Source organism: Meleagris gallopavo, chromosome 4 (genome assembly GCF_905368555.1).
Source record: "Meleagris gallopavo chromosome 4, MGAL_WU_HG_1.1, whole genome shotgun sequence".
Taxonomy (NCBI): Eukaryota; Metazoa; Chordata; class Aves; order Galliformes; family Phasianidae; genus Meleagris; species Meleagris gallopavo.
Window position 1 is genome coordinate 17311250 of NC_139407.1, and position 14222 is coordinate 17325471.

Below are 14222 nucleotides of genomic sequence, written 5' to 3' on the forward strand. Positions count from 1 at the left end.
TTGCAACGCAAGGAGTGGCCGTTCCTCGTCACACTGATACCTCTGGCTACATTAAGGACAGTTATGAGCACGGGGGACACTCACTGTATGCACAACGTGCGCCACGTGATAGCTTAGCTCCTTCTCTTCTCTCTCCTATGGAGATAGGACAGCTTTAGGGAGCTGTGAACTATGGCGATGGCAATGAGGATGGTCACACAAGAGCGCACAGAGGCCGCTATCAGCACATTCACCCACGCGGAGAAATGAAAGAGAGTAAGAAAGGGGAAAGGAATTTCAACTACCCTCTCTCTAATTAACACAATTAATACAAACAAAATGTGTCAGTTACACAGGCAGCGGCTGCAGCTGAGAGCAGCCCCGTTTGCTGCATCACCCGGCAGAAGCGGCTCTCGCTCCCTCGGAGGAAAGCTTTGTTTGCAGCGCTCGGGGCAACCTGCGCTGCCAGGCTTCGAAGCAGGAAGCCAGGGAAAGGCTGGCGAGGAGTTCCGGCCTCACCCCACCTTCGGAAGCCACGGAGCGTAGAAAGCAAGGTGCCACGTTACCATCCCAGCCCATCCGGGCGCTCTGGTTCTGCCCAGTTTTTCTTGACGCTTCCTTGCGCATACACCCAAACACGCTACAAAAACCCCATGCGTAACATCAAAGGAAGGGCACCTTATTATTTTCTGAAAGAAAATTCTTTATGAGACTGCTCCAAAAATATAGCTCTCATGTTTGCAGTACACGAAACAAAAGGAACAAGCTCTCCCCATGCACACGCGAGCGCTAAGCCCGCTCACACCCGCAGGCAAAGCTGCTCCCACGCCCACGCTCCTCACCCCGACGCTCTCAGCGCAAAGCAGCGCGTGCTGAGCGAGGAGGAGGCTTCCATCAAACATCCCAGTGTGTAAGGAGACGCTTCAGGAACGTCGTTTTCGAAGCAGCTGTTGCTCTTGCAGCTCGGAAGGCCAGTGGTATCCTGGGCTCCATCAGAAAAGGGGTGGCCAGCAGGGACAGGGAGGTGATCGTCCCTCTCTACTCTGCCCTCGCGAGGCCCCGTCTGAAGTACTGCGCCCAGGTCTGGGGCCCCTGGTACAAGAAAGACAGGGAGCTGTTGGAGAGGGTCCAGAGGAGGGCCACAAAGATGATCAGAGGCTGGAGCACCTCCCCTGTGAAGACAGGCTGAGGGAGCTGAGTTTGTTTAGCATGGAGATGAGAAAGCTGTGGGGTGACCTCATTTAAAAGGAGATTATAAACAGGAGAGGAATCAACTTTTTACTTTGGTAGATAGCAACAGGACAAAGGGGAATTGCTTAAAGCTCAAGGTGGGAAGGTTTACATTAGGTCACAGGAAAATTCTTCACAAAGAGAGTAGTGAGATGCTGGAGCAGGCTGCCCAGAGAGGCTGCGGATGCCCCATCTCTGGAGGTGTTCGAGGCCAGGTTGGATGGGGCCCTGGGCAATCTGGTCCAGTACCAGATTTGGAGGTTGGTGGCCCTGCCTGTGGCAGGGGGGGAGTGGAACTTGATGATCCTTGGTGTCTCTTCCAACCCAAGCTATTCTGTGATAAGTCTATGTTTTTCTCCTCAATAAAGATGTCTTTTCCTAATTTCATCAGCAGCAAAAAAGGTGAGGAGTAAAAGCAGCTGTTAGTTAGAAGAGAGAAAAAATAGTAAAAGAGGCTGCCTTTATTAAAAAAAAAAAAAAAGATGTAAAGCTTTTCATTGGCGTTTTCCAGGAAAAAGCCACATGTTACTGCCATTTTAAACAGCAGTATCTTTAAAAAGCAATAAGCTTTTGTCTTCATACTGCTCTAAAGCACTCAAAGGAGATAAATTTGTAAGAAAAGAACCTTGGTCCTCAGCTCCCGAGAGCATCTTGTACCACTTGCAGGCAGTGTTCGTGGATTTCGGGGGACGTGAGGTCTGTACGCAGCGCTTGGGCGGCCAGATGCATGAAAACACTTCTCCATGCATAAATAAGAGTCAACCCTTCTAAACCAGTTGGTATTTTGGTGAGAAATCACAAGTACTCTGCAAAGTTTTCTGTTGTGTTGCACATGGACTGCAATGAATAAATTTTTAAAAGTGCACGACAGTTCTTTCTGCTTTTATGCAGCCAAACTGAAAGCGGTAGGTAGCTGAAGCAACAATATTTAGTCCAAAGGAACGTGAAATTGAATCCGTTTGACATAGTGAGAAAGTGTCTGGAAAAGCTTGGTCCCGAGGAAAAGCAGCACCTTAAAAACCTAAGTTCCACGATGAATATGAATCGCAGCTAAATGCTACAGCATAACTTTAATGTGGAAGCACACCATTTCGTGGGGGAAAGACGGAGGCTTTAGTGTTTTAAAGCTGAAAATCCACAAACCAGGAAGGGAAAAGGAAAGTGCTACTGGTGGGAGTTGAAACTCGGCAGAGCTGCATAGATCAGACCAACGCAGGGCAATACAGTAGGAAAGGAGCAAATGCAGAGTCAAGGCAGGCAGAATGTTTTCCATTAATCCCTTCCGGGCTCCTCTCTGGAAGCAACTGTAGTTCATCGTGAGCTGCAGTGGAAGATACAGTGGAAAATATCAAGATAAGAACCACGTGCCAACTGAAATGCTGCCGCAGTTCTGGGGTTGGCCACCTATGCCCAGGGATCTAGCAAAGGGGTTGGAAGGCATTGGCACAATGCAGCTGTTTGCCTCCAAAATTCCTCCTCCTCCTAGAACTTCGTGCTGCTTCTTGGAGCCTGTCAGCAGTAAGTTGATGGCGTTGTAATTTAATACTGTGTTGGTGTGCCCTTTGAATCCTTCTCATAGGTAAAGCTTTCTGCCGGTGCCCGTGGACCACATGCGCTCTCACTGGACATAGCGCGCTTTCCTGATGTACCCAGTGTACGGTCATCTGTGGTGGCTTTCCTTCACAGCAAATAAAGAGCTCTCCCTTTCATACGGGAGGAAATCTATGTCTAACTGAAATCCCCTGTCAGACAGAATTAGCCACCGTCTGCTTACTGTGATTCGTGCAGATTCTCTAAGTGCAAGTTTCCTGTTTTCACAGTGAACATTTCTTTCCTCATTGAAGGGAAAACTATACGTTCCCTCCCCAGCAGCAGAAGGTTGTGCACCACCACACTGGCACGACGCTGTTTACCATGCACTGCCAGCTGATGTTTGATATGGCCATGCAGAGCATGAGACTGCTCCCCCCAGCCAGCCAGGCGTGCACGAGGAACTGGTTCATGGACCAAAAAGAAGAGATACAATCTTAAGCAGGCAAGCGGCCAATCAATGTTCATTTTTGTTTTCTATTCTCTTCTTCAGCTACCTGTTATAGCAGAAAAGCCCACTCTAATACGAGGGATTTACTTACCAGACACAAATTTGACCTTCAGAGTCTAAACCCACACTTCCCCAACCCCTGGGGATTCTGGATTTCATGTCATTGTTCCCTGTGAGCCATCTATCCTCACAGCAAAGGGACCACAAATTCCTCATATACTCAATCAGCTACAAGTGATGCACAGCAGGACATTTACAGAGCACGTCGATCTTCCCACACCACAGGAAGCAGCAATCAGTCTGGCAGACACAAAGCACTCTGCAGATGGCACGAAAGAAAATCTACACGTTCAGGTGCAGTGTTGAGATGATCCAGGATGCGTGAGTTAGACGAGGATGGAAAAGGCCACACCATGTAACTGGCAGGACTGAGAGCTGTCATCTTCCTAGCTTTCCCTTACCAGCTCATAGAACAAAGGGCTTAACTATTCATTGGGCTCATTGCCTCAGCTTAGGACAGTTAGCTTGGGAGAGAGCCTGTCTCTCCCTTGCATCTTACTGGAAAGTAGAAGGGAGTCAACCCAGAGCCAGAGCTGGCGTTAGATGCCCTTAACAGAGGCATCTCATAATGAACACCGTATTACAACAAGGCTGTGAAACACCTCCGGGCTTGGAAGATCTTATTGGCTTCTCACCTGGTTGCAGTAAGCCTGCTGCCAACCAGCCATCAATGAGAAATTATCTTTCCTACTAACTTGCAAGTATGTTGCCATTGTGGAAAAGATCCTGGAGAAACCAACTCTGGCTCTAGCAATTCCGTTAACACTCCTTTAGCTCCTTCCCCTTCAGGCAGAGAGTGCTGAGAACACGCATATTGCTTGCATTCTCTCCAGTGCCAAAAGAGATTTTTAATACATAAAAAGAACATAAACTTAAAAAAAAAAAGCATAATGAGAAGAGACTAATGCTAACACACACACTACATTTGTAAACAGCTCTAAGTATTAGTGCTCTGGCAGTGATTTGTGGTCAATCTTCAGAGCTCCTGAGGCATCTGCAGAGCAATTTCTCAGATGTTCTGTAGGGGTTTTGAGTTAATCAGTCTATTTACAGGTACAGAAAAAAGCCTTGCCCAAAGTGCTGGAAGGAACAGCGTGTGATGTTGGTGACATGCTCCAATTAAAGCACAAGGTTTCTGAATTGGAAAACAAGGTTTGGATCATTAAGCAAACTTATGTTGTGGAAAGGGAAGGAAAAGAAGGGAAAAGATCTCAGCTTCGATTTTACCTCAGTTTTCAAGGGACCCAGGTAGGCTGCAAATACACAGCAGGGACAAAGCACATTTAAGTGGAATACTCAACCGCACAAGACACTCCATGATAACCCACTTCTTACGTAGCTGCCTGTGATGTCCTGAGGTTGCTAGTTTGGTGGAGTATCTTGGGAGGAGACAAAAGGAAAAAACAGAGCAAGGAGAAAAGGAAAAAAGATATTTAAGTTCTCCTGTGGCTAATCGGATGCATCTAGACTGATGCTCTCCACACTGCTCAAAACCAAAGGACAAACTGGAAATGAGTAACACTAAAAGCGTTATGACTACATAGGAGAAAACAAGAATAACTAGAAGTCATTCACAGGAAGGACGAGACAAAGTTAGGGACAGTTTGAAGAACAGGATAGCCAACGGCTTGTCAGCTGAGAGCACTAAAACATTTCTGACAGATAGAGATGACACTGGGAACAACGAAACCAAAACTACTCACTGCCCTGCTTTCTGCAGGTAACCAAACCCAGTGGCTCCCCAACTGGCTGCAGTTTCCAAGTAGGAAGAATCCTTTCCCCAGCAACAAGCATACACCATTTCCTAACACGGAAAGAAAACCCAACTGCAACACTTCTCGCAGGCACACTTGCAAACCCATCTTGTAGCTTACACACAACCTTTATTCTGTAGATGTACAATTAAGAGAATCCCATACGTAAAAGCATGACACGTTCTGAATTAATGATGTTAAATAGAACTCTTGCTTTGTAAAAAAAAGTTTTCCCATTTCAGTTCTCTCCTTAGTCTCTCATGACAGGTCCCGCCCCTTGCAGGAGTCACTGTCACCACACCAGCAATTCCACGCAGCACAAAAACAGTTTTGGTAAAGGGGACTGTGCAACCGCAAGGGAACCTGGTTTTAAAAAGCTACAAGCGACTGCATAACTCAGGCTTTGTTTCCAACAGCAGCTGAAAACCCCTGGGCTGCAGGCAGCCTGATACAGATATCGACAGCATCAACTAAATTGGAAATCTCACCTATATGAATGGCTGTACAATGCAAATTCATTTTAGTTTCTCTGCAGTGTCAAACTGGTATCTAGCTTGATTGTGTTTAAAAAATAATAAACCGGTCATTCCTTGTAGCGTTTTATGACTCAGACTGTTTGTCACAGCCAATAAAAAATGGCAATTGTCATCTTGATTGTGCTAACACATCTGCTCTCCATAACGATACACCAACAGGAACTCTTCCTCACCAAGAGCAGTGGAAGCAGAGCATTTCTCTGAGCAAGGAGTTAACACGTACAAACCCAGAATAAGCAAAATAGCTGGCAGCCCCAAGGTTTCAGCACGCACCAAATAGTTGTGGCATTACTAATCTGTGACTCTAGCAAAGCAAATCACGTCCTTCTGGGAACAAAATTCTGTGCAGCAACAATAAGGCCTGCCCAAAAAAAACAAAGCACGCTTCACTTAGCCTGAAGAACTGCGTGTCCATGTAAACACTGAACGCTTCTCAGAAAGAAAAAGTTATGCTACAAAAATCAACTCATCTAACTAAAAACCAACTTGATAAAATTAAGAATGATTTCTATAAACGTTATACAGAAAGCCTAACGGCTAATCAGAGCCATCAAAGTAGTTGAGGATTTTGTCCAGCTGCTGAGCTGGAAAGCCAACAGGTGAGGATCCTGGTCTTGATGATAGCAATTGCTGCTTTCACAGAAAAATTACAGCAAAAACAACCATTCCAGAGTGGCTGATTTACCCCTGAGGTAGCTTCTTTATTGGTCAAAAGCACAGCATACAAATACATCATGTGCTTATACACCTGCTCACCATCACAGTAACACCTGAGCATCTCCGTGGCATGTGATTTCCATCACAGCTCATAGCACTAAAGTGAGCTGATGAATGTGGCACCAGAGCACACCAAGGGTGAGTGTAACTGGTGCCAAGCTCTGCCCTCCCGAGCCATCCATGAGCGCTCCGACCTTTCCTTCCAGAACTGCAGCAAATCTCTTCCCATCCCCGTGACAATGACAGAGGAGCCAGCAACACGAGCAAATAGAACCACCCAAAAGTTTAAAATTAAGGGGAAAAAGCCCATAGAATAGTCATGCCAGTGTTTGAACAAGTGAGGTGAACATACTCTGATGCTTTGCTTGACCTCGACATCTAAGAGCTGAACAGCTGCAGTAATGCATTTCACTACTTGAAATTATATCTACAGGCCATCACCTTTTATGTAACAAGCATGTTAATTGCCTCAGAATTACATGGGTCCAATAGCCTTTACTTGACTCTCTTCTAGCTGGAACTTTATCTTGTGATTCCGCAGAAGTGATTACATATACTAACGAAAAGCAGATATCATGAGGCATTTCAACTTAATGATGTTCTTGTCCTCTTTGCAATTACAAGTAATATTTGAAATCTCTGCTCTTCAGCAAATAACCTTCATTACTGCAAAATCACCTATGAAGAAGCATGTCAGTACTGAAATCCTTGTGGTCTGACTTAGAAACAACATTCAGCATTGCCACAAACATTTATTACGTGATAGTTTACTAAAAGGAAATTTTTTCTCAAGTAATCTTTGGGCAACTTAAACACATTTAAAGACAACACACACATTATATTTCCCCTAAACAGTGAGTTGGTGCTAACATGCAGAATAATACACGAACAATTTAAGTAGTGTAGCTTTTAAAGCATTTGCAAACCATAGCGAGTACATTTTTTCTCTTGACTACTCAAGGTCTGTTTCCAGGGGATATGGTGGTTTTGCAACATGTTAATATTTTAAAGACCGCTTTAAAATAAAATGTAATCATACCAATTACCTTTGGATACTTATTTCATTTTAGTCACATCTCATCTCATTAAGCAAACAAAAAAGTTCCAAATACTATGCATGACTGACTATTCTTTGTGAATTATTTCTAATATACCTCAAAAAAAAAACAAAAAAAAAAACCAGAAAAAAAAAAACCCGTAACAAAACCATACCATCCTAACTGTAAATTAAAACTTGAAAATCTGGGCTAAATCTATCTGAAACTCCACCATCAAGTTGTAATAAAACATAAGCAAGAACACGGCTTCAGAAACAGTTATGTCATTTTGCAATTTGAAGTCATTTTAATACCTTCACTTCCATTGCTTCAAGTCCATTTATTCCCCCCCTCCCTTGTTTTTTCTTCTCTATATCACAGCAGAAATAATTGCATCAGGTCAGAATGGGTGACTACCTATGTTTTCTCTAATTGCAGACAAAACAAATTACAGAAGTCTGAAAGAAGACTACAGCAGTTTACAAAAAAATAAAATAAGGTTAACAGATATGTCTTCAGGTTAATACACAGGGAGAGTTTCAGCAACTTTGACCATTGTACTGATAGCTCATTTCAGATTATGCAATATTTGTACCTCCCTTCCAGATCATAGAATCATAGAATGGCCTGGGTTGAAAAGAACCACAGCGATCAACCCCCCCTGCTATGTGCAGGGTCGCCAATCACCAGACCAGGCTGCCCAGAGCCACATCCAGCCTGGCCCTGGATGCCTCCAGGGATGGGGCATTCAGAACCTCCTTGGGCAACCTGTTCCAGTGCGTCACCACCCTCTGATTGAAAATCTTCCTCCTAATATCTAACCTAAACCTCCCCTCTCTCATTTCACTGTGTTGGATGTCTGTGGAAAAAAAAAAGTGGTAAACATGTTCTCCTCGGTATGTTGTTCAGTTAGAGTCCAGTTGCAAAAACATGATACTTGCAGAGATATAAAAAACACACAATAAAGCAAAATATTTTTAATTAGTAAGCCAATCTTAAATAAATTCGCCTAAAAATTAAACAGAACAAGAAGTTGTGTTCTTTCTACAGGGATTTTTTTTTAAGCATGTTTTAATAGTCAACTTGAGACAGAAACAATCATTGAACACTCAACAATTCCGTACACTTAGCTAAGTCTTTTTTTAGTTACATTTTTACATTTTCTTTACAAATGTAACACTTATGTACATTATATATTTCATTTCTACAATTCTTTTACTTTAGTGAAATTCTACAACTTTTGCAGGGAATTTGCTGAAGTCTTTAGTAAATACGAATCATTCCTTTTAAAAAGAAATTCATATAAACAACCAACATACAGCACTGCCCTTTGACATCTTGGTTAAGAACTCGGATTTTGAAGGGCTACCATAACAAACGTAAGAAAAAAGGCTTTACCTAATTGTACATTTCGTTAAGAAATATCCCACATAGCTACATAAATTCACCAGCTTGCAATAAACAGAGCACCATACCGCTGCACTACTGGAAACGTGTATAAACCAATTCAAAGATTACTAGTGAAACAGCTTCATTGCTCCTAGCACTTTTACAGTCAAGTTTATCTGCAAAATTCCTCTGGAAATGTATACTTCTCCTTTAGCCGTAAAGTTGCCAGAATCAGTTCTGGTTACTACATATCGTGAAGAACAAACACCCCTTCTGCAGCTTCCCGTACGCTTCTCTCGGCCAATGCTACCTGGAGCCGGGTTCTTTTTTTCTGTTCTATTTTTTGTTCACTTACAAATCTGCTGTTGAATATGCAGTAAGAATTCATAATAAGAGAAAGCTGCTTCTGTCCGATCTTCAATTAAGTGCTGAAAAAAATCTGTTTTGGCAGGATTTTCATCCCTGAAAGAACAGAAGGAGGTCTTTTAATCCTAACATTAAGCAAAATGAAATGCGCTGAAAATTTACGTAGGGACATAAGTTCTACAGAATTTCTAACCCTTCTTTTGAATTTCAGACTCAGCTTAAAGGCACTACAGAATAACCGAAAGTTAAAAAACAACTCTTAGGGAAATGATCTCAATTCTGCAATATGCTGCCAAACAGCAGCATCTTAGGGGGTTGGACTCCATCTCTAGAGGCCCCTTAACCCCTACAATTCTGTGATCTTTTTAACAGACAGGAGAGAAAAGCAGGTGATATTTCAAGTATCTCCTAGTAATATAGGAATGGAAGCATAAGAAGGAATTAGTTTTTCAAAGTTAGAAACTACGTTCATGGCAATGAGCTCCCAAAACACTAAACTAAATCTCGATAAAGATTAAAACCAGAACTTACAGATTTCCATGGTGAAGGGGTTTTAGATAACATTATATCATCTGGAGAGGGGAGAGTATTCAATTTCTTCTGGCCCACATACTCCCAACTTTTTATCAGCGTCAACCACAGTTGTAAATACAACTCGCCAATAATTACTCAGTATCTAAATTAAATCCTTACTTTATTACTTGAAGAACTGGACTTAAAGGTCTGTTGTCTCTAAGCCAGGATATGAAAGACCGTGTCCTTTCTGAAGAAAGTGCATCTATCTCAGGAAGTTGCGTCTGGTTGGAAGAAATTGAAAGAAGTTATCTTTTATTATCAAAATTAGCTTAATAAACACATCCTGATATTCACAACGTGACCCAATGACAAAATAGCCACCATTTCTGTTACAAAATTACTGCATACTACGTAGCCATATTTTCCTCTTAAGTACAGAATTTATGTATTTATCTGTTATACAGGACGTAATACACCTCGAACCTAAGTTGCCTTTGAAAAGCCAAAGATTTTAGAAAGCGAGCTCAGTGAAGTAGTAATCCTTTTAAAATGCTGCTTTCACATTTTTCCTGCTTTCTTCCCCTGTCGACCGTGTTCCTCTGTATTGCCTTTTGCACTACTGAGAGCTTAAAGAAAACACAGAGAAACAAAATCTGAATTGCAAGCGAAGATGACGGCTGACTATTTGATTGGGAATGAGCTAAAACCAAAACATCAGCTTGCTTGAGTCACTCACTGAGATAAATACACTGTCTCTTGGGTTGATACAGCTTAAGATGACTAATACGGTGAAAAAACTCCACGAATTTAAAAGTAGTTCTGCTGCTGCCTTTGTAGTAAATGAGTAAAGGACGTAGTTTAAAGATGAAAACTTTCGTGTTAGTTTTTTTTCCTCTCGTTTTTCATTACAGTAAATGCTACGTAACCATCAGATACTTAATTAACCATCCTCTCATTTTTTTCCTGAAAACAATGTCAACTAATTCTACCAGCAGTTATAATACAAGGAAACAATTTTTAAGCTGCTAGTACGAACAAAATAGAAAACCCTTAACAAGCATTCAATTTTATAGCAGTCTTAAAGCTCACCAGTCTTTCTGACCTGTTCTCATAACTTCCAATTTCATTTGCTCTTTCCCTTCATGCTATTCAAGATCTATGAGCAGAGAATTTCTTCCTATGCGCTTCCACAAAAACACATTTTGATTTAGCTTTTAGAAATCACAAATGTAACAATTCCATTCAGAGCTTTACTTGAGTATCTTAAAAAACGTCCAAGAAAAATTATCTACAGAATTCCACACTACTTTTGTAAGCCCACGTGCATTAAGAAACCAAATAATCCCACAAAACCCCCAAACAGTCATATTAATAGCGAGTTTTGTCACTCAGCGAACACACGTACATTCTTTCCTTAAAAGCTTTTGACAACTTCTGCATCCTGGGGAGCTGGCAATAAGTTAGACAGTGAGTTTAAAAAAAATAATCTAATTCTCAATAGCATGATTAAAAACTGACAACGCCCAAAAACTAGATTAAATGCAGATTCCCAATGTAAGCACTAAGCAGGACAGATCATTAAATGCTTACCATTCTCTGGGGTACTGACGCGTAGTTTGGATATCCAAGGACATCTTTTATGAAGTTGTTATCACAGTTTTTTCCAATCCAAATATAAAAATTCTGTAAGATATCAGAATCAGTTTAAATAAAGGTTAGCACCTGCATTTTAGAGGAGGAGACAAGTAGTAACGTAACTAAAATATTACCAGGAAACACTATTCATGCAAATTTTATCACCTGAAAGCTTCAGTTGCAGTCCACTTCTATTTTCATAAATTCTACAGTAACACAGTAATAACTGGTACCATTTGGAATAAGATCATTAAACAAAAAAAAGTTAAAATGCAAACATTGAAAGAGCAAGGTTGCAGGATGTGTCTATGTTGGTACAGTTAATATATTTTACCTCATAAAATAGAAAACCTAGATCTTTAAGTCACACACCGTATCCAGTTCTGCACACGGACTTCCACTCTCAACAAGTTACACAAAGCAGCATTTATCAAAACACACTGCTGGCTTAAGGAGAGAGCAGCTAGTCTGACATTCACACTTAGATCCTGAACCCTGAAGTGCTTTCCTTCTACAGCGCCATTAGAGTAGCGTAATATTTTATCGCGTTACAAGAGTAGCATGTTTTATACCAGTAAGTGTTTTTAGGGTAATTCCTAAGGTTAACCTCAACTGTATTTACAGGTTTTAATCAATTCCTACAACTCCCCTGCTCTTGCAACTCTTACCTCATGTGTGCCACGTACCATAAGACCACTTACACTTGTGCATAACTGAGAAAGCGCTTCCCTCGATGGCTAAGTGCTTTGTTAGAGAGACTTTAGTCCCTGAAGTTTAACATTCATTAAAAGAAACTTTTGAACATTATTTTCAGAAAAAAAGACTCGATATGAGCTCTTGGTCAATTTATTTAGTGTGAAAAAATGAACATTTTAGAACTTAATATACAATTTTTATTATAGAGGTTCCACAGACCAAAATACGAAAGCTAAAATATGGAACTCATGTTGAAAACTGTCTGCTTTCAACAATTCGAAGTGCATCTTGAATACATAAAAATAGTAACTTACTGAACCACAATCCATAAGGAAAGCTCCTTCTCTTGTCAACTTCTCTGCAGATAACTTCTGAAGAGGAGGCTGAGGAACAACTCTGTCACTTACATGTATTGTACTCTGTAAAGAAAACGACAGTAACACGCTAATATAAAAAAAATTCTTACATCATTACTTTTGTCTTAACCAGATGTGCCAAAAGGGGAAAAATTTAAAACAAAGTTTACAACTATCTTACTTTCAGCAACAGCTGCCTTTGCTTATAAACAAATCTCATCTTACTTCTTACCACTAAAAAAATACATTCATTTCCTAGACTACCTCTATAGAGGGCAGACAATTAAAAACTAGTTTTCTTCTTAAAATATTTAATCAGTCTGATACTGATACACCGGATAGCCTAGACTTCTACCACAGCACAGAAACGATTGAAAGCTGGTTACACCAGCCATCTTGATCTGGTTTCAGTACGCAAGACCAAGTATTCTGTATCCATTATATTTCACCAATTTCTCCCCAGACAACTCTAAAACAAAAATACACTGGATATACATTAAATGCATAGAATCTTTGCTTTCTTTATATGATTGAAAACCGTGGAATTATTGTAGTCACTGAAACAAGGTGAAGAAAAACTAAAGTTCTCCTCAGCACATGTGAAAAATGCCTGGTTTACGTTACTCTTAAGACTCTCGGATAAATTACAGTAACACATTAAAGTTTAAAAGACACTCCATTACAGCTTGAAAATGTTACCAGTTAGGCTTCATACGTTACCTCATCAATCAACTTGTCTATTCTGTACAGATTGGGATGTATCATTTTCATCAAGTGAACAAGAGGCTGACTCTTTATCTGGCACATTGCATAAACACGATCATCTAAGCGTGTACTAGTGCCTGTTCTAAAAGCTTTCTGTGAAAAATAAACAAAAACACATTGTTACTCAAGTAAATCCCGTGTTTTATGTCACACCTAAATAGCCTATTCCCTAAATTTTGGTAGTGTCAAGCATGCCTGTCTCAGACATTAAAAAAAAAAACTATTTTTTAAATAAAATATTAGCACTACACTAGAAAATTCCTTCAAATGCAACTTGAATAGAATAGCACTACAAAATTGATCAAGTATCCATCCTTATAGATGAACAAGAAGAAGGATTTTAAAAAACGCCTCTATTTCATGTAACATTTGTACATGGTTGCCATTTCCCATTTTCATTCCTGACAAGCCTTACTGACTTACTCACTAACACAATGACCACAGGAAGGTAAGAACCCAGTAGGGTTTGCAAATGGTACTTGCAAGGATAAGATTAAATCTGTTTTTATATTAGTAAAAATAAAATGTTAAGGAAAAGCTCTAGGATGGAAATATACTTCCATATTTTGTAGCAGAAATTAGGTAATCATAGGATAACTTTTGTTTTATAACTCTCCTTACTATTAACATTTCAGCTCTTTTTTAGAAACAACTGGTAAACTACTGCTGTGAGAAACAACATGACGGAGAAAGCACCTGACTGGAAGGAGAACAATATTCCTATAATCAAAATACAAATTCACTTCTCTACTGAAGCTATGCATGCCAGTCATTTCTTTTTTCTTCCAGTTCCAGTTTTCCTTTATTTCAGGCTTTTTTATTATTGTTAGTGGAGATCATTCTGAAACTGCACTGAACTATTTCCACAGCCCCTTTTACTTCTAAAGTGTCTTTTACACGGATTCTCCTGATATCAAATGGTCATTTTTTCCCCACTCTAACTTACGTAAATCATAAAAAAGTCCTGATCAGTATATTAGTCACTAAAATCATCACTACATCAAAAAAACCGATTTCATTAAGATTTACAACTGAACTTACATAAAGCTTTGTTTGTATTAAGAACGAACACTCAACTATCAAACAACACTCTTAAAGCTAAAAGAGTTATTGAACATAAAAGCCTGTGTACGGTAAGCTCCCAT

The 14222-nt window shown here is 40.5% G+C and overlaps 1 protein-coding gene across 4 annotated transcripts in view; it reads right to left on the reverse strand.

Annotated features, from left to right (window-relative positions):
• Nucleotides 1–8316: 8316 nt before the first annotated feature.
• The window catches only part of SEC24B (SEC24 homolog B, COPII component), a 41656-nt gene continuing 35750 nt past the window's right edge, over nucleotides 8317–14222 (reverse strand). For all 4 annotated transcript variants that reach the window (XM_085222293.1, XM_085222291.1, XM_085222294.1 and 1 more), the window contains 5 exons: nucleotides 13033–13170; nucleotides 12271–12375; nucleotides 11216–11308; nucleotides 9803–9906; nucleotides 8317–9205 (listed from right to left, as the gene is read on the reverse strand). In XM_085222293.1, coding sequence (XP_085078419.1) covers nucleotides 9091–9205; nucleotides 9803–9906; nucleotides 11216–11308; nucleotides 12271–12375; nucleotides 13033–13170 — 555 coding nt within the window. In that variant the 3' untranslated portion in view covers nucleotides 8317–9090. The remainder of the gene's footprint in view (nucleotides 9206–9802; nucleotides 9907–11215; nucleotides 11309–12270; nucleotides 12376–13032; nucleotides 13171–14222) is intronic.